This window comes from Carcharhinus amblyrhynchos, chromosome 7, assembly GCF_965287045.1.
Source record: "Carcharhinus amblyrhynchos chromosome 7, sCarAmb.v2.hapA, whole genome shotgun sequence".
Lineage (NCBI taxonomy): Eukaryota > Metazoa > Chordata > Chondrichthyes > Carcharhiniformes > Carcharhinidae > Carcharhinus > Carcharhinus amblyrhynchos.
Window position 1 is genome coordinate 3,623,315 of NC_137330.1, and position 23,673 is coordinate 3,646,987.

Genomic DNA, 23,673 nt, shown 5'->3' on the forward strand with positions numbered 1-23,673 from the left:
GCCTTGGATGACTGTCAGTATGAAGTTCACTCGTTCTCCCCATGTTTGCATGGGTCTCATAGAAGAAATCTTAGCAACCCTACAGGGTAGAAGGAGGCCATTCAGCCCTTCGAGTCTGCACTGACCACAATCCCACCCCAGGCTCTGACCCTACAAATTTATTACACAAATCCCTCTAACCTACACAACCTGGGACACTAACGGACAGTTTAGCATGAATACTCAACCTAACCTGCATATGTTTGGACTGTGGGAGGAAAACGGAGCATCTGGAGGAAACCCCCGCAGATACAGGAAGAATGTGCAAACTCTGCACAGACAGTGATCCAAGCTGGGAATTGAACCCAGTTCGCTGGAGCTGTGAGGCAGCAGTGCTAACCATTCTGTCACCGTGTTGCCCATGTTTCGTCTAAGTGCTCCAGTTTTTTTTTCCCAGACTCCAAAGATGCGAAGTTTGGGTAAATTGGCCATGATAAATTGCCTCTTAATGTCCAAGGATGTGCAGGTTAGGTTGGTTGGCCATGCTAAATTGCCCCCTTAAAGTCGGGGGATTAGCACGGTAAATATGTGAGGTTACAGGGACAGGGTCTGGTTGGGATTGTTGTTGGTACAGCCTCGATGGTCCAAATGGCCTCCTTTTATACTGCAGTGATTCTAAGAGGAGGAAGTGGAGAGCTGTTGTGATTGGTCTGCAATTCTTCAAGTCTACAAAGTCAGAAGGGGTGACCTGGCATCACCCATCGCCTGATATTGGTCCTACTGTCTTTGACGACACAGAACATCTAGTGATACTTAAAGTTTTGATAGAATCCCTACAGTGCAGACACAGAGCATTTGGCCCATCGAGTCTGCCCTGACCCTCCGACAAGGCATCTTATACAGACTCTATCCCTGTAAATCCCAAATATTTACCCGGCTAATCCCTGAATCTATAGATGTTGGGACACAAAAGGAAGGCTTGTGGCCAATGCCTTGGCCCCTGTTGTGCTCTGCTTCAGTTAAAGTTGTGGAAATATCAGGTGCCATCTGTGGCAGGCTGGCAATCCAACAGTGCCCATTTTGCACCACTTCACCAATGGTGAGTTTCGACCTTGGAGTGTTTATCTTCAAATTCTGTATACATTTTCTCTCTGGTGAAGGTGCATTCTTAACTTGTTTATTTTATCCTTCTGTTAAGTGAGTGCTTTGAAACAATGTTGAATGTATTTATTTGATAAACACTCCTCACCATCAGGGACTGAAGAATGGTCATCTTCATACAACCGTGCCACAGGTGGGGGTAGAAGTTCAGCTTACTTGGTACCACATTGGCCCTCCGTTATGCACCCAGCCTAACGTTCAGCACTGCTGATCTCATTCGACAAGGGTTGGCAAGGCTCAAAAACTGACACTTCAGTTGAACCACTTTCCTTTATATTGTCCATTTCCAGTGTCAACCTGCATGTACCCAATCTGATTGAGTCAGGATTCAGATCCTGGCAGGATGGGATTTGGACACTCCTCTGAAACTGAGTCCAAATCACGTAGATTTTTATACTTGAAATATTGTTGAGCTGTGGGCATTGCTGGCCAGGCCTGCTTCTGTTGCCAATCCCTAATTGCCCCTTGGAAGTGGTGGGTGAGTCACCTTCTTGAACCCTCTGCAGACCATGAGGAGTAGGTATACTCACAGTGCTGTTAGGGAGGGAGTGCCAGGATTTTGACCCAGCGACAGTGAAGGAACAGCCGATATACTTCCAAGTCAGGGCGGTGTGTGACTTGATGGGGAACTTGTTAGGGACAAGATCAGAAATTCCAAGGTATTTTATTAAGTTAGCCCAGACCCCGACTCTTACATTAAATGTTGGCTTTAGGGTGCGCATGAAGTGTTTCACTCCAGTTATGATTCAATTGACCAAGTAGGAAGCTGTTATCAAAACAAACTTTAGTTAAAAACAGTGAGAATATAACAAAAATAATTAGAATAACTTTTACCAATTAATATAGAGCAGATTGTTTTAAAAAAAAAATATCCTGCACAAGATGTATTACTCAAATACATCCCTTAAAGGCAAGGTATTGTCATAAACTACTGTTAAGTGACACATGACGTTATGAAAATATCTGGTCAGTAAGTCTGTTATCTACTGTTGAAAATAAACAGATGACTGCGGTAAGAATGTATAGTGAATATTCTACATCTGAACACTAGAGGGGGCAGTGTAGATTTAATTGTGGCCTCAATTCCACATTTCCACATACCCCAATACCCTTATCTCCATCGCCAGTCATGAACCCCCCTAACAATTATCTTTGGCCCTGCTTCAAACATTGCCTGGGGAAGAGAGAGTTACAAAGAATCACGACCTTCTGAGTGATAGACAAAGATATTCCCATCTTTATGAAGTCAGAAATCACATGCTGGCTCACAAGGATCATAAGATCAGGGGAATTATGCGCAAGAGTAGGCCGTTCGGCCCCTCCAGGCTGTTCTGCCATTCAATACAATCATGGTGGATCTGATTATGGCCTTAGCTCCACTTTCCTGTCCACACCTCCCAGATCCCTTGCCTCCTTTGTCATTGAAAAACTGTCCAATTGAGCCTCGAATACATTAAATAAGCAACCTCCAATGGAGACGAGAGTTCAAAAAATGGACTGCCCTCTGAGAGAAGAATAGAATCCAACAGTGCAGAAGGAGGTCGTTCGGCCCTTTGAGTCTACACCAACCACAATCCCACCATTTCCCATCCCCACAACCCCATGCACTTACCCTAGCTCATCCCCCTGACACAAAGGGGCAATTTAACATGGCCAGCCCACCTAACCCCCACAACTATGGACTGTGGGAGGAAACCGGAGCACCCAGAGGAAACACACACAGACACGAGGGGAATGTGCACATTCCACACAGACAGTGACCCAAGCCGGGAATCAAACCCAGGTCCCAGGTGCTGTGAGGCAAGGAAGATATTCCCCCTCATCTCCATTTGAAGTAAGGGACCTCCTTACTCTTAATCTGTGCCCCTTATTTCTGCATTCCCCCACGCAGGGAATCATTCTCTCAACCTCCCCCTCACAAGACAGTAAGAATCTTACATGTTGCAATAAAATCTTAAATAGGAGGCGCAGACCTTAAAATGACTGGTCAGACTTAAGTCAATTTGATTTGCTTCGATTTATTATTGTCACGTGTATTAGTAATGATGTAGAGATGCCAGCGTTGGACTGGGGTAAAACAGAAAGAAATCCCACAACACCAGCTTAACGTCCAACAAGTTTATTTGTAGCAAATGCCACAAGCTTTCGGAACAGGCTGTCCCTTCGTCAGGCGACTGGGAGTTCTGTTCATACACAGGACACAAAGATACAAACTCAATTTACCTACATAATGATTGGAATGTGAGTCTTTAATTCTTAAAGGTACAGACAATGTGAATGGAGAGAGCTTTAAGCACATTTAAAGAGATGTGTATTGTTTCCAGACAGGGCAGTTAGTGAGATTTTGCAAGTCCAGGCAAGTTGTGAGGGTTACAGATAGTGCAACGTGAACCCAAGATCCCGATTGAGGCCATTCTCACGTGTGCGGAACTTGGCTATCAGTTTCTGCTCAGTGACTCTGCGCTGTTGTGTGTCATGAAGGCCGCCTTGGAGAACGCTCACCCGATTGTATTGAGATAGCCTCAATGACCCACTGGGCCAGTGATTGGGTGGTAGGATGTCAGTAGGCCAGTGATGGGAGGTTGTGGGGAGGGCCAGCAATCCGGGCTGACCAGCGATCGAGAAGTCAGCAATGAGGGGCCACAGTGCATTTGCAGAACTTGGCGCTGAAGAATCGGCACACGAGGTGCAGTGATCCACCCAGCGCTGTGCTCCCGGCCTCTCGGGTGAGAATAGGCCCAGCCTATTGATATCCAGAGGGAATCCCGCTGGGACACTCTGCGATGCACAGAGTGTCACACATTCATTCTGGAAATCATACGAAAAAACCCAATTGGATTTACCCCAATTTTCCCACACGTTAGGAACTTGGGAATTTTTTTGGGAGAATCCTAGCCAATATCCCTGTCAAAATTGTTCAGGATTTTGGGCATCTCAATAAGGACGTCTCTTAATCTTCTCTGCTCCGAGGTGAATAAGCCCAATTTCTCGAAACTTCCCTTGTATCTAAAATTCCCCATTCCTGGTATCATTCTACGAATCTCCTTTGCTCTCTCTCTCTCTCTCTCTCTCTCTCCAGGGCTTTAACATTCTTCCTTAAATCAGTTGCCCAGAACCGAACACAAAACTCCGAATGCAATCTAACCGATGATTTGTAGAGGCGTGACACCTCTTTGTTACTTTTATACTCTCTGCCTCTATTTTTAAACACAGTAAGAAGTCTACTGTCACTTCTCACTGTCACTTCTCACTGTCACTTCTCACTGTGTTTACCCCAGTCCAAGGCCAGCATCTCCACAACATGGCTACCATCAAGGATATCCTTCCTCAAATAAAGATGAGTGGAGGCACTGTTCCCAACCCACCCACCACTGGAACGGCAGTGGGATGGGAGGTGGGGGGAACCATTCAACGGGCTGTTGACCCCAGGTGGGATGTTCCAGTTTTTTTTCCAGTTTTGAGGTGACTCTGGCCGGAACTTTCCACCCACGGATACCAAAACAGCACACAGTACTCCAAGTGTGACTTCACCAAAGCCTTACACAATTGCAGCAAAACATCCCTGTGGCTACAATCAAATCCTCTCATTATGAAGGCCAACATAATATTTGTCTACTTTACTGCCTGCTGTAGGAGTTAGTTCTTGTTTTGTCATATTCCAAGGATGTTTTTGCACTCAAGGGAGTGCAGGGAAGGTTTATAGGCTGACTCAGGGGATAGTGGCACTGATGTATGAAGAGAGATTGAGTAAATTAGAATTGTTTGCTGGAGCTCAGATGAATGGGGGAGGGGGGTGGGATCGCATACAGACTTATAAAATTCTGACAGGACTATACAGGATGGTGGGAGACTCCAGAACCAGGGGTCACAGACTGATTATTTGGGGTAGACCATTTAGGACACAGTCTGAGGGTTTAGGAAAGAACTCTTAGGACAGAGGTAATGAGATATTTCTTCACCCAAAGAGTGATGAACTTGTGGAACTCATTACCAAAAGAAATAGTTGACCCCAATACATTGAATATATTCAAGAGGGGGCTGGATATAGCACTTGGGGCAAATGGGATCAAAAATTATGGGGAGAAAACAGAATTCAGTTGTTGAACTGGGCAATCATCCATGGCCGTGATGAATGGCGGAGCAGGCTCGAAGGGCCAAATGGCCTCCTCCTGCTTCTATCTTCTATATTTCTCTGTGTGCCCCATCTCATCCTCATACAGTCAAATGTGAAATACTGCTTTCACCTTCAGAGGCAGGATCAGCACATTAGAAACTGCCATTATCTTCACTCTATCTGGTTTATATGCCTTCCATTTTGTGCCTTTTCTACTGCTCTCTGCAGCTATGTTTAACACAGAACCCAACGTGTGGTTAAGATGGAGTCCTGGCTGCAGCATCAAAACTCTGTGGTTCACAGCTGAATGTTGAAATTAGCACACAGGCAACTGACGTCTGATGGAACAAAACTGCTGTGGTTTCCTGGTCAACAGTTGGCTGAGCTCACCCATCACCTCTCTGATAGCACTCTGGTCTCTGTGTGAGGTGCTGCTGGTTACAGGCTCAGTTTCAGACTGCACATACTGAGACAATTGAAGGTGATACTCTAAACTTCACAAGAATGACCCCAGAGATGAGAATCATCAGTTATTTTTATTTGATTTGGTTTATTATTGTCACATGTAGGGACAGGATAACGGCACAGTTGTTAGCACTGCTGCCTCACAGCACTAGGGACCCGGGTTTGATTCCCACTTGGGTCATTGTCTGAGTGGAGATTGCACATTCTCCCTGTGCCTGAATGGGTTTCCCGCAGGCCTCCAGTTTCCTCCCACAGTCCAAAGATGTGTGTGTTCTGTGGATTGCCCGTGCTAAATTGTTCCTGAGTGTCAGGGGAACTAGCTAGGGTAACTGCATGGGGTTAGGATCTAGGTGGGATGTGGTCAGTGCAGACCCAATGGGCTGAAAGGCCTCCTTCTGCACTGTGAGAATGTAAGATTCTATGATTAGTCCAAAGTGAAAAGTGTTGTTTCTTGTGTTCTATACAATTGGACTGCCAAACTATGTGTTTCTTCTTCGGTGCAATCTCTGACGGGAACCAGTATACTCAACCTTCCAACTGAGAGACAATCACGGGACCAACTGTGCCAGTGATGTTTGTGTAGCGGACTCTGTGTGTTGTTTAAGCCATGAGAAGTTGGTGAGATTGGGGTAGGAATACAAAAACATAGCAGTGTCTTCCTCCAGTCCCAAAGTGGAGTTACATGGAGATTTGTGGAATTGTTATTCACTGCCAGAGATGATTTTCAAGAACAAATTTGTTTCATAGAATCATAGAATATCTACAGTGCAGAAAGAGGCCATTTGACCCATCAAGCCTGGACCAACAACAATCCCACCCAGATCCTATTCCTGTAACCACACGCGTTTACCCTACTCATCCCCCTGACATCAAGGGACAATTTACCATGTCCAATCCATCTAATCTGTACATCTTTGGACTGTGGAAGAAAACCAGAGAACCCGGAGGAAACCCACGCAGACACGGGGGAGAATGTGCGAACTCCACACTGACAGTCACCCGAGGCTGGAATTGAACCTGCGTCCCTGGCGTTGTGAGGCAGTAGTGCTAACCACAGTGCCACTGTTTAAAATGAATCATTTCTTATCGTTACAATGCCAATGTTAAGTGTGAACAGGGCAGGCCATGAATCCATCTTCTACCTTGTTCCAAAATAAACAATTCAATCTGAATCCAATTCCTTGTCCCCACAAGAGAGACATTCAAGCTCCGAGCTGATAAGAAAAGGCATTGCCCCTGATTTGGGCCTTGATCTGACCCTTGCTGATAGCAAAAGGTTGACAAGCAATGGCAGAGACATGACATTGGTACCTGGCCCGAGATAACATTTGGTTAAAAAATACACCAGTGTACCTAAAACAAGAATAGAAAATGCTAAAAAGTCTCAGCTGGTCTGACAGCATCTATGGAGTGAGAATAGAGCCAGCGTTCTGGATGAACCTTCATCAGAGCTGAAAATAAGGAAAATCAGAAGGTGGAGGCTGTAATTGATAGGAGTAGGAGAGACTAAAAGACAAAGGGAATGTAAATGATGATGATAAAGTTCGGAAGGTGATATGATCTGCTACTGCCTGTATCTACCGATGATACCTGAGTCACGTGTATTCATTTCAGGCCAGTGTGAATGCTGTCAAGTTCAGCCTGTGATACCCCACACAGTTCAACAACCCTCCCAGACGTAGCAATGCAAACAAAATACTGGGATGCTATTTCCAAAAAGTGAAATAGAGTGCAGTGGTTGCCAGAGTCTTATACAGGAGTGTTTGTTGGATCATACTTGGAGCACTGTGCACAGTTCTGATCCTCATTATGAAGAGGTGATAGAACAGCATAAAACAGCGATACCAAAAGGAATGGTGACAGTTATACTGTCACTGGGGCCATTTTTCAACAGCTAATGCTCTGGGTAGCAAGGATTCAAATCCCTCCACAACATCTGACAATATTTAGTTCAGTGAAACAAATTGGAATACCTGACCTCAATTGCTGTCCTGGTAAGAACAATGGAATAGCTGGCTTAACCAGCTAAGCCCACAACTAGCTATCTATGATGTTCCAAGTCAAACAACATCCCACAAACATACACCACCTTCTCGACTTGCCATAAAATGCAAGTATGCTCACGAGATACTGGGTCTTCAGTTTGTTAACACTCACTGTGAATTGGTTCTTTTAATGTTGGATTAAATCTCTGAGACCAAGCAGTCCCGGAACTTTCAGCTGGCCTCTGAAGAGAGAGGGAGACAGAAAAAACCTGCCTTCTCCCACCTGTTTCTAACAGCAACAATCAAAACTAAAACCTTGGAAATTTCCGTGGGATAAAAAAGTCCCCAGGATTTGTCAATCATGCTGCAGCCAGCAATTCCAAGAGGACCATCAAATCCCCAGGACACTGCATTAGGCCAGGTTAAAAATAAGCAAGAGGTCCATGATATTGCTTCAGTAACAATTAGAGAACACCAGCTGCATGCATTAGGGTGCCAAAATATAACGCTCAGAACTGCTTGAAAAAAAACCACAAAAGAAACATTTTTTAAATACATGCCTTAAACACTCAGTGTTGTCACAGTGCATGTGTGAGTGATGTATTTGTGTGTACATCTGTGTTTGTGTGCATGCCTGCATATGTGTGTGTCTGTGTTTTTCTTTTGTCCACTTGTGTGCCTCTGTGTGTGTGTGTGTGTGTGTGTGTGTGTGTGTGTGTGTGTGTGTGTGTGTGCCTGAGACAATGTGTGTGTTTGTGTGTGTGTCTACATGTGCGTGGTTGCATCTGTGTGTCAGAGACTGTGTGCCTCTGTATGGGCATCAGTGTGTGTGGATTTTTATGGAGGTATGTGTCTGTATCTGAGGGTTTGTGGCTGTGTGTGTGTGTGTGTGTGTGTGTGTATATCTGGGGTTATTCATACAAAATAGTCACAAATAAGTTTTATAAATTAGTAGTGCGACATTCCCTCTCCCTGGGTGATTAACCAGTGAAATTGGAAGTAGCTGACTCAAACGGAATAGAGGAATTTATATTAAAACATGGAGGGGGATGATACAGATGAACATTTTCTATTACTTTCCCATGGGATGTGAGCACTCACTGTCCATCCCAAACAGCTCCTTGAGAAGATGGTGGTGAGCTTCATTCAGGAACTGTTGCAGTTCCTGTGGTTAGGAACACACACGGTGCTGTTCAGGAAGGAGTTCCAAGATTTTGACCCAGCGACAGTGAAGTGAAGGTGATTTATTTCCAAGCCAGGATGGCGAATGGTTTGGAAGCGCTTGCAGTGATGGTGTTCCCACATATCTTTGCTCTTATCCTTCTAGATGTTAGTGGTTGTGAGTTTGGATTGGAAGCTGTTGCAAAATTTGGCATATAACAACAGAAGGATTAGAAGCAGAAGTCAGCAAATTCAGCCTTTAAAGCTTGTTTCACTATTCAATCAGATTGTGGCTGATCACTTCCACGTCTCAGACCCACCTCCTCACCTGTTCCCCATATCCCCTCATTCTGGTTCTAGACTCTTCCGCAAGGGGAAACAACATCTCAGCATCTACCCATCAACCCTCCCCAGAATCCGATCTGTCTCAATAAGGCCGCCTCTCATTCTTCTAAACTCCAGTTCGTATCAGCTCAACTTACTTAACCTCTCCTCATAGGAAAATCCCCCTCTACCCGGGATCCACCTAGTGAACCTTCTGTGGACTGCCTCCAATGTTGATATATCCTTCCTTAGAAAGGTGAAGCAAAACTGATTTCTTTAAGGACAATTAAAGCTTTTTGTTTGGAAGATACTAATGTCCTTTAGGGAAGGAAACTGCCACCCTTACCAACTCTGGCCTACATGTGACCAGACTCACATTAATGCTGTTGACCGTGAACTGCCCTCTGAAGTGCCAAGGCAAACCATTCAGTAAAAGGACAAATAGTGATAGGCAGCAAATACTGACCAGGTGGCACAGTGGTTAGCGCTGCTGCCTCACAGCGTCAAGGACCCGGGTTCAATTCCTGCCTCGGGTGACTGTGTGGAGTTTGCACATTCTCCTTATATCTGCATGGGTTCCCTTTGGATGCTCCGGTTTCCTCCCACACTCCAGAGATGTGTGGGCTATGCTGATGGCCACACTAAATTGTCTCTTAGTGTCCAAAAATGTGTAGGTTAGGGGGAATGGCCATGATAAATTGCCCCTTAGTATCAGGGGGACTAGCAAGAGAAAAAAAAGTGGGATTATGGGGATAGTACCTGGGTGCGATTGTTGATGGTGCAAACCTGATGGGCTGAATGGTCCCCTTCTGCACTGTAGGGATTCTATGAACACCTACACCCATGAAATAAATATTTGCATACAGAAGAGGAGGTTTGACATCCAGAGAGGCAAGGCGAATGAAGAACTGAATAGCTTTCAGTGGAAGTTTCAAACCTCCGTGTGGTGAAAGGCGTATCTTTTTTTGGCGGGGGGTTGGTGGGGAGCAGGGGGGAGGTTTACAGAATTCTCTTTTTTGTTGTCAACCCAGCTGCGGTTTGGAGCCAGTTCATTTCAAGACGAGAGCTTCATATCAGAATGGAACATTTCCTACAGGAGGCCTGCTCTTCCTTAATCAGCAAAGATGTCCAGTTTAACGTTGGGTTTTGGCCTTTGAACTTTTGCAGGTCAAAATTGAACTATTACAGAGCAAGCTTCAGGCACCTGCTCCTCCTTTCGGTGTTGCGGATTCTGGACCCGACTCTCAGTTTGTCAGTCCTGCTTTTTGCAGGTGAAATCTTCACTCCACACAATCGCCTGTGTTGCAAGTGCTGCTCAGCTGCACTGGAAAGAGGAACTATGTTTCTTTTATTCTCTATTCTCAGAACCGACTGACCTCAGACGATCACTCCAGCTGCCCCGTTAAACAACGGTTACAGTCCGTCTGTTCAGGGGCAAGCTGGTCTCCAGAAAAACGGCAGCAACTTCACACAACAGCAGCAGGTATGAAACAACAGAGGTGTTACTTGAAAAGCCATTGGTGAGGCCACACTTGGAGTCTTGTGGATAGTTTTGGTCTCCTCATCTGAGGAAGGATAGCCTTGCTGTGGAGGGAGTACTCAAAAGGTTTCCCAGCTGATTCCTGGGATGGCGGGTCTGCCACATGAGGAAAGATTAAGCGGGTTAGGATTATATTCACTGGAGTTTAGAAGAGTGAGAGGGGATTTCACAGAAACGTGTAAAATTCTGACAGGTTTAGGCAGGGCAGATTCAGAAAGAATGTTCCCGATGGTGTGGGGAATCCAGAACGAGGGATCTTTGAGGATAAGGGGTAAACCTTTTAGGACTGAGGTGAGGAGAACTTTCTTCACCCAGTGGGTGATAAGTGTGTGGAATTCACTACCACAGAAACCTAAAACATTGTGTGACTTCAAGAAGAAATTGGATATATATCTTGGGGCTAAAGAGATCGTGGGATAAGGGAAGAAGGCGGGATCAGGATATTGAATTTGATGAGCAGCCATGATCAAAATGAATGGTGGAACAGACTCGAAGGGCAGAATGGCCTCCTTCTGCTTCTATTTTTCATCTTTGGAGTTTACTCATGCTTTGCTTTGTCCAGCCGCTGTGTGCAAGAATACCACTCCTCCCTCCTCACTTGTCTCGGCCTTTGTCCAGCCTTGAAGCTCTCATAGTGTACCGGGTGATGTTATCTCGTGTCTATTGAGTTTGTTATATGCCCAGCACTGCCGGTGACTCACTCCACCTCTGTCCCCTTCAGGTTCTCTGCTCTTCAAGACACAATCGCAATCGCTGGCTCGAATTCAAACAGCATTGGGCATTGTCAATCTGGCCCTGGCTTTCTGAAGAAAATTCCTGTCAGAGAGAGGAGTCGAGATGGATCTCCCGTGGGCCTTGCTGTTACTTTGTAAGGATCAGTATGTATTAAAACGACCGCTAACAATCTGTAAGGAAACAGACAAAGACTGAATTTTCACATGTATATTTGCACACACAGAAACACACATTATCTAGCACACATATATTTTCACACACACACACAGTCTCTTTCTCTCAAACACAGACGGGCGTACACAAACAGACACACCACACACTCTCTCAGACGCATTCACACACACACAAACAAACACATGCACATTCACACACACACACAAACAAATGCACACACATACACACACACACACACACACACACACACACACACTTTCTCTCTCCCTCTCACAGGATGTTGCCTGGTCTGGAGGGTATTAGTGATGAGGAGAGGTTGTTCTCACTGGAATGATGGAGGTTGAGGGGTGACCTGATAGAGGTTTACAAGATTATGAGGGGTGTGGGCAGAGTGGATAGTCAGATGCTCTTTTCTATGTAGAAATGTTAAGTACTAGGGGACATAGATTTAAGATGTGTGAGGAAAACGTTAGAGGACATGTGCAAGGCAAGTTTTCTTTTACACAGAGGTGGTGAACGTCTGGAATTCGCTGCCTGAGAAGTGGTGGGAGCAGGTACGATAGCAGCATTAAAGGGGCAACTAGATGAATTCATGAATGAGATGGAAATGGAAGGATATGGACTCTGTAATTACATCCAGTTTCAGTTCAGGCAGGCACCATGATCAGCACATGTTTGGAGGGCTGAAGGGCCTGATCCTGTACTCGACTTTTCTCTGTTCTTTGTTCACTCACACACATATATAGTTATGGATGCTGTGACTGTGTGGATGTGTGCAACTGATTGTGAATATGGGTGTGAATGTATAGGTGGGCGAGAGCCTGAATGTGTGTTTGTATCTGCATCAGTGTGTGTATGAGTCTGAGAATTTGTGTATCTGTGTTTGTTTGTGTACAGAATCTTAGAAACCCTACAGTGCAGAAAGTCTGCACTGACCACAATCCCACCCAGGCCCTACCCCCATATCCCTACATATTTACCCACTAATCCCTCTAACCTCAGAACACTAAGGGGCAATTTTAGCACGGCCAATCAGCCTACCCCGCACATCTTTGGATAATATGTTTGTGCTTGTAATTGTGTGTATGTGCGCGTCTGTATATGTGTGTGTTTATGCATGTGTGTATCTGTGTTTGTGTGTGAGGGATTGTGAGTATGTTTCTACGTGTGTGTTTGTGAGCATATGCCTTTGAGAATGTGTATCCTTATCTGTCTAAGTCCTTGTGTGTACATGTGCATTTTTATGTGTGTATATGTGTGAGTATGTGTGTGTACCTGTGCATACGTGTGCGTGAATGCATGAATTTGTGAATGTCTGTGTATTGGTGAGCGTGTGGGAAGGATTATCCTGACTCAAAACATTGGCTCTATTATCTCTTCACAGATGCTATCAGACCTGCTGAGATTTTCCAGCACTTTTTGTTTTTGTTTCTGATTCCAGCATCTACAGTATTTTGCCTTTTCCTCGTGTGTGTTGTGTGTTTATGTGTATGTGTTTCTGTGTGTCTATGTTTCTGTGTGTGCATGTGTGTATGTCTCTGTGTGTTTGTGAGTGTTTGTGTGAGTGTTTCTGTGAGTCTGTATGCATTTGTGTGTGTCGTGTGTGTGTGTGAAAGTGTGACTGAGAGATATCCTTGCCTGGGACAAATATGCACTAACAGGAAGCATTCACCAACACCATTGTAACTTACTCATCTTGGGCTTCCTTCTGATCTAGATTGCTTCCCACAGCTGAAGCTGCAATCATCAGTCACATCACCAGTAACATACCTTTCCTACAAGTGACTTGAAAAGTGTTAAAATTATTGGAATTCCCCAAAAGGAGGCAAAATTTGATGATAGATCGTTTCATAGATGGAGACCAGTTAGTTAAATCATTAACAGAGAGGGTGGATATATGTTTGAAAAAGCAAGCATTGTATTCTAGACACATTGTTTTACATGGTCTCAGTGTTGGTCTATTGGTAACAGTTGGGTGGGAGGAGGAGGAATGGCTGGTAAAAAGTTCCAATGCCATAATAGAGGACAGGCTAGAAAGCCTGCAGCATCCTGGGCAGTTGATGGCCGTAGATATGAAGACTATAGTATGGGAGAAAACCGGAGCAACCAGAGAAAACTCACACAGGTACGGGGAAAAAGTGCAAATTCCATACAGACAGTCACCCAAGGCCAGAATTGAACCCTGTGAGGCAGCAGTGCCAACGACTGTGCCTCCATGCTGCAACTTAATCAACTTAATCACGTCTTATTCTGAAAAACCATTAGGGTAAGTCTCAAAAATAATAATCCTACGTTAGTCCGGATTAATATATTGTCTACATTGTGGTATCCAGAACTGAGGTTAATGATGACACGCATGTTTCATAAAGGAATCACTGAGTACTGTTGCTTTTACACATATCGACAAAGCAAGGATCTGAAAGGTTTTTCATCCATTTTGCCATCCAGACAGAAAATGTGCAAACTGTATGGAATTTGCACGTTTTCCCCGTGGGTTTCCTCCGGGTGCTCCGGTTTCCTCCCATACTATAGTCTTCATATCTACGGCCATCAACTGTCCAGGATGCTGCAGGCATTTCTAGCCTGTCCTCTATTAGGACATTGGGACTTTTTGAAAGCCATTCCTCCCCCTCCCGCCCAACTGTTGACAGTCAGCTGCTAACTGCTGTGCCACCGTGCCACCCAAAATTTATTTATTAGTGTCACAAGCAGGCTCTCATTAACACTGAAATTAAGTTACTGTGAAAATCCCCCAGTCGCCACACTCCTTGGATACACTGAGGGAGAATTTGGCACGGCCAATGCCCCTAAGCAGCATGTCTTTCAGACTGTGGGAGGAAACCAGAGCACCTGGTGAAAACCTCATGCAGACACGGGGACAATGTGCAAACTAACAAAGACAGTTACCCAAGCCAGAAATTGAACCCAGTTCCCTGGCACTGTGAGGCAGCAATGCTAACCACTGTGCCATCATGCAGCACCGACAGTGGCCAGACTGAATGAAAGGGTGAAGTTGTGCAGGGAAATGGTCTTACAAAAAACTATCACCCTACTTACCTACCTTTCCAAATGTCCCACTGACTTTCTACCTGCCTGTTTACCTTTGCATCGTAAAAAGTCTGACAACACCAGGTTTTAGTCCAACCTATTTATTTGATAATATACTCACTAGCTTTCGGGGTTACCCCCTTCGTCAGGTGAATGGAGAGTTCTGGCCTCAGACAGAGCATATAAAGCACAGACAGTTTAGAGATTACTGATTAAAATGCGAATCCTTACACCTAACCTACTGTTCAAGACCTGAAGTGGCTGATAATGTGAGTGGAAGGAGCACTGATCACAGTTTAAAGAGATGTGTATTGTCTCCAGACAGTACAGTAAGTGAGGTTTTGCAAACCCAGGCAAGTCATGGGGGTTACAGATAGTGCGACATGAACCCAAGATCCCTGTTGAGACTCACATTATCAGCCACTTCAGGTCTTGAACAGCAGGTTAGGTGTAAGGATTCGCATTTTAATCAGTAATCTCTAAACTGTCTGTGCTTTATATGCTCTGTCTGAGGCCAGAACTCTCCATTCACCTGACGAAGGGGGTAACCCCGAAAGCTAGTGAGTATATTATCAAATAAATAGGTTGGACTAAAACCTGGTGTTGTCAGACTTTTTACTGTGTTTACGCCAGTCCAACGCCGGCATACCCACATCATACCTTTGCATCCACATTTGTCTAAGTTATTATCTGGCTGTAAACATAAACCTCTTTCTAGGTAGTTACCTTCGTATAACAAAGCCAAGGACAGGAGTCAACTCAAATTCAGTTAAACCAAACATTTCACTTTACTTAACTTTCGGCACCAATACTCATACAGACTCATAACAGTGGCAACATTTCAACTCATTTAACTGTATCCCTCTGACACTCACATTAACATTAAACATTTAATGGAAGCCCAATGCTACCCGGTTTCAGCCACGTGGCCAGGTTGCTCTCTGTGTAGATTTTCCCTCCTGTTTATTTTTTCTTCTCTAAAGGTGTTCTTCAAGGCATATTTGTGATAATGGGTCTTGAGATGTCACTGGAGACAAAGTCTCAAACAACAGTTTTTTCTACCCCAAACTCTCCAGTCTCCCAAAGTGTTCTCTTAGTGCACACAGAGTGCACTTAGTCACTGATATCACCAGAACACAATCACAATGTTCGCTTACAGCCAATGGAGTTAATTGTGAATAACTCCCAAATGTTTCTGCTGAACCGCACGTAGATCACATAGTGTAACCATGTAAGGATATAGTGAGAAACTTCAGCATTGGGAAGTCTAACGTAACCCGAACAACTACCCTTATTTGGTCAGCATAGAAGAAACATCAGGTCACAGCTCACAGGACAGGTCACAATGTGCAGCAGCATTCTAACCAGCATTAAAACTTGGCCACAGTTCCCAGCATGCTTGATTCCCATTGCCATCATTGCTCTCACAGTTGATATTGCTGTTATTGCTACTTTTGGTCACCGAGCCACAAAGCATAATGTTCCATTGTTTCCAACATTGATTCCTGAAGGTGCAGGAATGGGTTGGCGGGGGGAGGTTGTTGTTGAGTCAGGGAATAGTTTTTTTTGTAAGACCGTGGACCTGCACAACTTTACACTTCCATCTAGCCTGGCCACTATATTTCAGTAACAAGTGTTACACCTCAGAAACCACCACTCCTTTATCGTCAAGGGGCTGTCATTTTTGCTGAAATGTCCACGCTGTAGATTTTTTAAACATTTTTTTCTGAACTTCAATCCATTGAACATCATCTATTTCCCGGCACCACATATTTGGATGGATGTGAGGTTGGTGGAGATGGCGCAGAATGGTTGGAGGGATGTAGTTTTAGATAAGTTGGAATTTCTCTGCTAGAAGAAAGTAAGTAGAATACAGATTTTACAGAACAGTTCTTAAAAAAAGGGAAGTTTGTTTGAAATAGTCGCACAGTGGTCAGCACTGTTGCCTCACAACGCCAGGGACCTGGGTTCTGCCTCGGGTCACTGCCTGTGTGGACTTTGCACATTCTCCTCATGGTTGTGTGGATTACCCTGGGGTGCATCTGTTTTCTCCCAAAGTCCAAAGTTGTGCAGGTTAGGTGGATTGGCCATGCTAAATTGCCCCTTAGTGTCAAGGAGATTAGTAGCGTAAATATTTTGGTTACGGGGATAAAGCCAGTGCTGGCTCAATAGACTGAGTGGTCTCCTTCTGCACTTTAGGAACTCTATGATTCTGGAAGAAAAACAAATGTGTAATTAATTGCTGCAAAAAGGAGCAAGGGACAAGGATTTAAGGTTCTGTGTTAGAGTTGCAAGGAAAACATGTTTTTTTTTTCACGCTGTGAATGGTACTGACTTGGAACGCAGTATCCACGAGGGCTGTACAGAGACAAAGAATAAGTTTGGAAGGAGTTGGTTGGAATTAAGGAAATGTCGAATGGATGCATTTTGTGCCTGAAGTAACACTGTGTTTCTCTAATTCAAAGCACATTGTCCCCATGAACTCCTTCCTTTGCTTCAGTAGAGGACTAAAGCGAATCATTAAAACTCAATTTGTCTCAAAATCAAATTCATGATGAATTGAAATTTGAACAAAGTGCAAATTAACTTTGTCCCTGATCAATGTCTCTGAATCTGTCTCCACTAACATGAGTCTGATCAGCCACTGATTTTTGGATTCATTATGGCTTTTAGACATTTGTAAAGCTTACTTCTGTGTGCCATCATTATGGCAGGTCAGGAAAAGGGAAGTATTGCAATGCTTGACAATTCCCTCGAAAGAAAAAGAAACCTTTTATTCTCTTTTGTGAAATCTTTAATTTTCTCTTTAATTTATTCACTTCTTATAATTTCTTTCAAGTTCTTTTGACTGCAAAAAGAAAATGCTTGGTGCAGGGAAATACAAAATACAGACTCAGCACGTTAGTCGCAAGAGGCATGTCAGTTTGTGGTTCATTTGATTAGTTATGCTTTTTATAACAACATCTCATTTCCCCTTTATTGTATTTCTCATTCTTGCTCATAATTCTTCATTCCTGAGTTCTTTTTGGTCATGACTGAATACTTAAACTGCTGGATAAACTGCACTTCTGTGTTTTGTCAAGTTGCAGAATCTATTTATTCAGTCTTCCGGGGAGTAACTCACTTGGGTTTTGTCTCTTTCTCCTTCACAGTAGCGTAACTGTTGTGAGGTTATCCACTTCAGTGGCAACAATAGAAAGACAAATTATTCTTTGAATTGTGTAAATTTTGAGGGGTGGAAACTCAGCAGAGCCTTGGTGTTCTGGTACATCAGTCACTGAAAGTAAACGCGCAGGTACAGCAGACAGTGAATAAGGCAAATGGTATGTTGGTCTTCATAGTGAGAGGATTTGAATATAGGAATAGGGATGTTTTACTGCAATTGTTTCAGACATTGGCGAGGCCACAACTGGACGAATGCATGCAATTTTGGTGTTCTTATCTGAGGAAGGATGTCCTTGCTATCGCAGGAGTACAGTGCAGATTTACCAAGCTGATATCTGGGAAAGCAAATGTTTCATATGAAGAGACACTAGGTCGGTTGAGATTGTATTCATTGGAGTTAGAAGAGTGAGAGGGGATTTCAAACAGACTTATAAAATTTTAACAGGGTTAGACAGGGTACATTCAAATAGAATGATCCCAATGGTGGGGGAGTCCAGAGTTAGGGCTCATAGTTTGGTGATAAGAGGTAAACCTTTTCGAACTGAGACGAGAAGAAACTTCTTCACCCAGAGGGTGGTGAATTTGGGGAATTCACTACCGCAGAAGGTAATTGAAGACAAAACATTGTCTGATTTTAAGATGAAATTAGATATATAATTGCTTGTGAAATACATGAAATAGAAGCAGAATTAGGCCATTCGGACCTTCTTGCGTTCTTTGACTTTCCCACAAGATGTAGGCCTGAACAGTTTTCTACTTTTAACTTTGGCTGCCAGACATAGAAACATAGAAGAAGGAGCAGGAGGAGGCTACTCAGCCCTCCAAGCCTGCTCCGCCATTCATCACAATCATGGCTGATCATCCAACTCAATAGCCTAATCCTACTTTCTCTCCATAACCTTTGACCCCATTCGCCCCACTGCTATTTCTAGCCTCTTTTTTTTAATACGTTCAATGTTTTGGTATCAACCACAATCTGTGGTAATGAATTCCACAGGCTCACCACACTTTGGGTGAAGAAATGTCTCCTCACCTCCATCCTAAATGGTTCACCCCGAACCTTCAGGCTGAGGCCCCTAGTTCTGGACACCCCCACCCGCAGGAATATCCTCCTGGCATCTACCCTGTCTTGTCCTATGAGTCTGTACGATCCCCCTCGTTCGCCTGAACTCCAGGGAAAACCATCCTAACCTAGTCAATCTCTCCTCATGCATCATTCCCGTCATCCCTGGAATCAGCCTGGTAAATCTTCACTGCACTATCTCGAGAGCAGGAATGTCATTCCTCGGAAAGGGAGACCATGTCCCAATTTTAGCAATTTGTCTATGGACTACTGGAGACCTGCAACTATCCATTTGCTGTAACTTTGTTTCCTTTCACAGCAACATAGTAAAAGGGGGTAGTCAACTTGACCCTCTGAACCTGTTCTTCTAAATGTAAACTAATATGCGACCTCTCCATCATTTTCGCAATACACCCCAATTCCCTGATGGTCATTAGTGTCCAGAAATCTAACATTCACAATGTTCTGACATTTTGCAACCCTTTAAGCTAAGCAATTCCAAAGGTTCATGTCTCTCTGAATGAAGAAATTCCTCATAACCTCACTATTAAATGGTCTGTCCTTTATTCTGAGATGGTAGCCCCTGATGTTGGACCCACCAGCAAGGGGAAACATCCTTTTTACATCTTTCCAGTTATGACAAGTAAGAGGCTTGGATGATTCAGAGATTGCCTCTCAGTTATTGAAACTCTCGTGAAAATGCTCACAGTTCTTCAATCTCTGCTCATAAAATAATCACTTCATCACAGAATTCACTTAGTGGGACTCCCTCTACAGTGGTTATATCCTTCCTTTGCAATGGACAGCAACATTACCAATAATACTCCATATTCAATCTGACCAAAACTTTGTACAATTTCAACACAAACTCTTTACCCCTGTACTCAAATGCGTTTGCATTGAATGCCAAAACTGCAAACGTTTAACTTATGATCTGTGTAAAAATCAGTGATTTACATGAAAAATATCTGTGTCCCTAACGTGAATCCCTGTGAAATAACACTGGGTATTCTCCAGTAAGGAAACCAGTTATTCCCTATTATTTTTTGTCCTTGGTCAGGCAGATGGGATCAACCTCACACCCTCATCAACACTCTCCTCTTGGAAGAAAGCAAGCTTTCGAATATACTCACTCACTCGCATACACACACATAGAATCCCTACAGTACAGAAGGAGGCCATTTGGCCCATTAAGCCTTCACTGATAACAATTCCATAATTCCCCATAACCCCACACATTCACCCTGCTAATCCCCCCGAAATTAGTGTCAATTCAGCAATCAACCTAACCCGCACATCCTTGGGGTGTGGGAGGAAACTGGGACACCTGGAGGAAACCAACACAGTCACGGGGAGAACATACAAACTCCACACAGGCAGTGATCCAAGCAGGGAATCGAACCCCCGTCCCGGGTGCTGTGAGGCAGCAGTGCTAACCACTGTGTCACAGTGCCACCCTTACATACTTTTGCTCACACACTCATATGTACACACGCATACACATACAAGGATGCACATACATGAGGCACACAATCTCTCGCCCTCTGCTACGGATACATGTGCGGTAAAACACACACACACAATCACACAAAGGATCCCTCAATCTCTCTCTCATATTCACACACCCATACAGTAACACACACACACACAATACACATTCACAAACACACATGTGCACACACTCTGTCTCACACAGAAAAGCACTCATACACAATCACACCTTAATTTTCATTCACTCACCCTCTTGCCCCTGTACACCCACACCCCACTGCTCCCTCCAACACCACCCACCCCCCCCCCCCCCCCACCCCCCCGCTTACACACACACACACATTTATGCTCTCTCTCTGTCTCTGTCACACAAACACAAGGCGACACGGTGGCACTATGGTTAGCACTGCTGCCTCACAGTGGCAGGGAGTGGGTTCGATTCCTGGCTTGGGTCACTGTCTGTGATGAGTCTGCACGTTCTCCTCGTGTCTAAATGGGTTTCCTGTGGGTGGTCTGGTTTCCTCCCACAGCCCGAAAGATGTGCTGGTTAGGTGCGTTGGAAATGCTAAATTCTCCCACAGTGTACCAAAACAGGTGTCAGAGTGTGGCGACTAGGGGATTTTCACAGGAACTTCACTGCAGTGTTCATATAAACCTACTTGTGACACTAATAAATAAATACACACACTTCACTAACTGACAGCTGTTGGTCTATTTCAAAGAATTGTATCATAAGTATTTTCATTCAGAATCACAAAATCATCACATTACAAAGTTCTGTTTTAGGACATGAATCAAGAATGGACAGTGATAAATTTCTACTTTTCTCGGTTAATTAAACCTTTCTGGGTTTTTTTTTCTGAATGGAAAATCACAGCAATCAACGCAATCTCAAAAATGATATTTCTGTTTGTATTTTTCAGTGGAAATGGTGCTTCAGATAACAGCACAAGGTATGTTAAATTTGAAACAATCCATAATCTTTTAAACGGCTACTAGATAGTCAGTAGTCATCATTCATTTCACAGCGCCAGGGACACAGGTTCAATTCCAGCCTTCAGTGACTCTCTGTGTGGAGTCCTCCCTGTGTCTGTATGGATTTCCTCCAGGTGCTCCGGTTTCCTCCCACACTCCAAAGATAGAGTTAGGTTGACTGGCCATGCTAAATTACCGCTCAGTGCTAGGACGAGGAGCAGGGTAAATATGGGGACTTAACGGAATATAGGGATAAGGCCTGATTGTTGTTAGTGCGGGTTTGGTGGGCCGAATGGCCTCCTTCTGCACTGTAGGGACTCTATGATTCTATGCTATGGGATTCCTTGATTGTATAACTGTTCCCGCTGTTGCTGGGTCAAAATTCTGGAATCCCCTCCCTATCAATAGTGTGAATATGTCCAGACTATTTGCACTGTAGCAGTTCAAGATGTGTGACAACCACTTTTTTTCTTTGACAATGAAAGGTACATGATATAAATGCTTCTCACGCTCCATGATGGAATAAAAAGTAGTCTTTCTTGACATATGGCAGCATGATGGCACAGTGGTTAGTACACTGCTGCCTCAGATCACCAAGGACTCGAGATCAATTCTGGTCTTGGGTGACTGTTTGTGTGAAGTTTGCACATTTTCCCCATGTCTGCATGGGTTTCCTCCCACAGTCCAGAGATGTGCCACCTAGGTAGATTGTCCATGCTAAATTGCCCCTTAGTGTCCAAAGATATGTATGTAAGGTGGATTAGCCATGCTAAATTGCCCCTTGGTAGCCAAAAATATGTAGGTTAGGTGGATTGGTCATGGAAAATTTCCCATTAGTGTCCAAAGATGATAAGTTAGGTGGATTGGCCATGCTAAATTGCCCCTAAGTGCCCAAAAATGTGTAGGTTAAGTGGATTGGCCATGCTAAGTTGCCCCTTAGTGTTCAAAGATGTGCAGGTTAGGTGGATTGGCCATGCTAAATTGCCCCTTAGTGTCCAAGGATGTGCAGGTTTGGTAAATTAACAATGGTATATTGCCCTTAGTGTCCAAAAGTGTGCCAGTTAGATGGATTGGTGGTGGTAAATTGCCTCTCAGTGTCCAAAGTTGCGCTGGTTAGGTGGATCGATCATGTTAAATTTCCCCTTAGTGCCCAAAGATGTGCCAGTTAGGTGGATTGGCCATGCTAAATTGCCCCTTAGTATCCAAAAATGTGCAGGTCAGGTGGATTAGCCATGGTAAATTGCCCCTTAGTGTCAGAAAATGTGCAGGTTTGGGGGATTGGTCCTGCTGAATTGCCCCTTAATGACCAAGGATTTAGAAGGGGATTTAGCACAGGAAATAGTCAAGTTACGGGGATAAGTCCTGGATGGGATGAATTAGTGGAGAGTCGATGCAGACTCGATGGGCTGAACAGTCTCCTTCTGCATTGTATGAAGGATAAGACCCCATATCAAGGTTATTCATGTCCCCATAAAGCACGTCACTTTTTTAATTATTGCATGAGTGGCGATTACTAAATACTTGATTTTAGAGTTTCTGCTGAAGATTGCACAACAACCATCTCCCGTTGACCCAGTCATGTCGGGAAGTTTCTCTCCCATCAGCAGAAACTATTTGTGACTGGACGCCTTTCTCCTTTTGCTTGAGATGGTCATGTGATCACTGAATTGCAGAACTGCATGAAGATCTTTTTTTGCCAGGCATATTTTTGGCAAAACGTGATGCAAGAGTCAGAATGTGTCAATCAAACAAGGGGAAGCCGGGAAAGACATGACAAAAAATTCATCGTTATGTATTCATTCAGAAGTTGTGGACCACACTGGGAGAATCATAGAATCCTACAGAGTAGAAGGAGGCCATTTGGCCCATTGAGTCTGCACCGACTACAATCTCTCCCAGGCCCTACCTAGTCTCCCTGACACTAAAAGGCAATTTGGCGTGGCCAATCCACCTTACCCACACATCTTTGGACTGTGGGAGGAAACTGGAGCATCCAAAGGCAGCCCACGCAGACATGGGGAGAACATGCAAACTCCACACAGAAAGGAAAGCAAGCCAGGAATTGAAGCCGGGTCACTGGCGCTGTGAGGTGGCAGTGCTAACCACTGTGCCACCGTGCTGCCCCATTTGTTGACCATCCCTTAACTGAGTGGCTTTGCGTGCCATTTTAAAGAACAATTAAGACCTAATCCCATTGCAGTATGCCTGCAGTCAAAAGTAGGCCAGACCAAGTTTGCAAAAATGGTTCGTGTGTTCAGGAACCAGTTGAGTTTTTACAACATCATTCCGAGGT

General features: G+C 44.3%; 1 protein-coding gene across 1 annotated transcript in view; it reads left to right on the top strand.

Annotated features, from left to right (window-relative positions):
- The window catches only part of LOC145345311 (Fc receptor-like protein 2), a 130,587-nt gene that overhangs the window by 46,208 nt on the left and 60,706 nt on the right, over positions 1-23,673 (top strand). The window contains exons 3-4 of the mRNA XM_080193126.1: positions 10,555-10,672; positions 21,329-21,358. Of these exons, the coding sequence (XP_080049252.1) occupies positions 10,555-10,672; positions 21,329-21,358 (148 nt within the window). The remainder of the gene's footprint in view (positions 1-10,554; positions 10,673-21,328; positions 21,359-23,673) is intronic.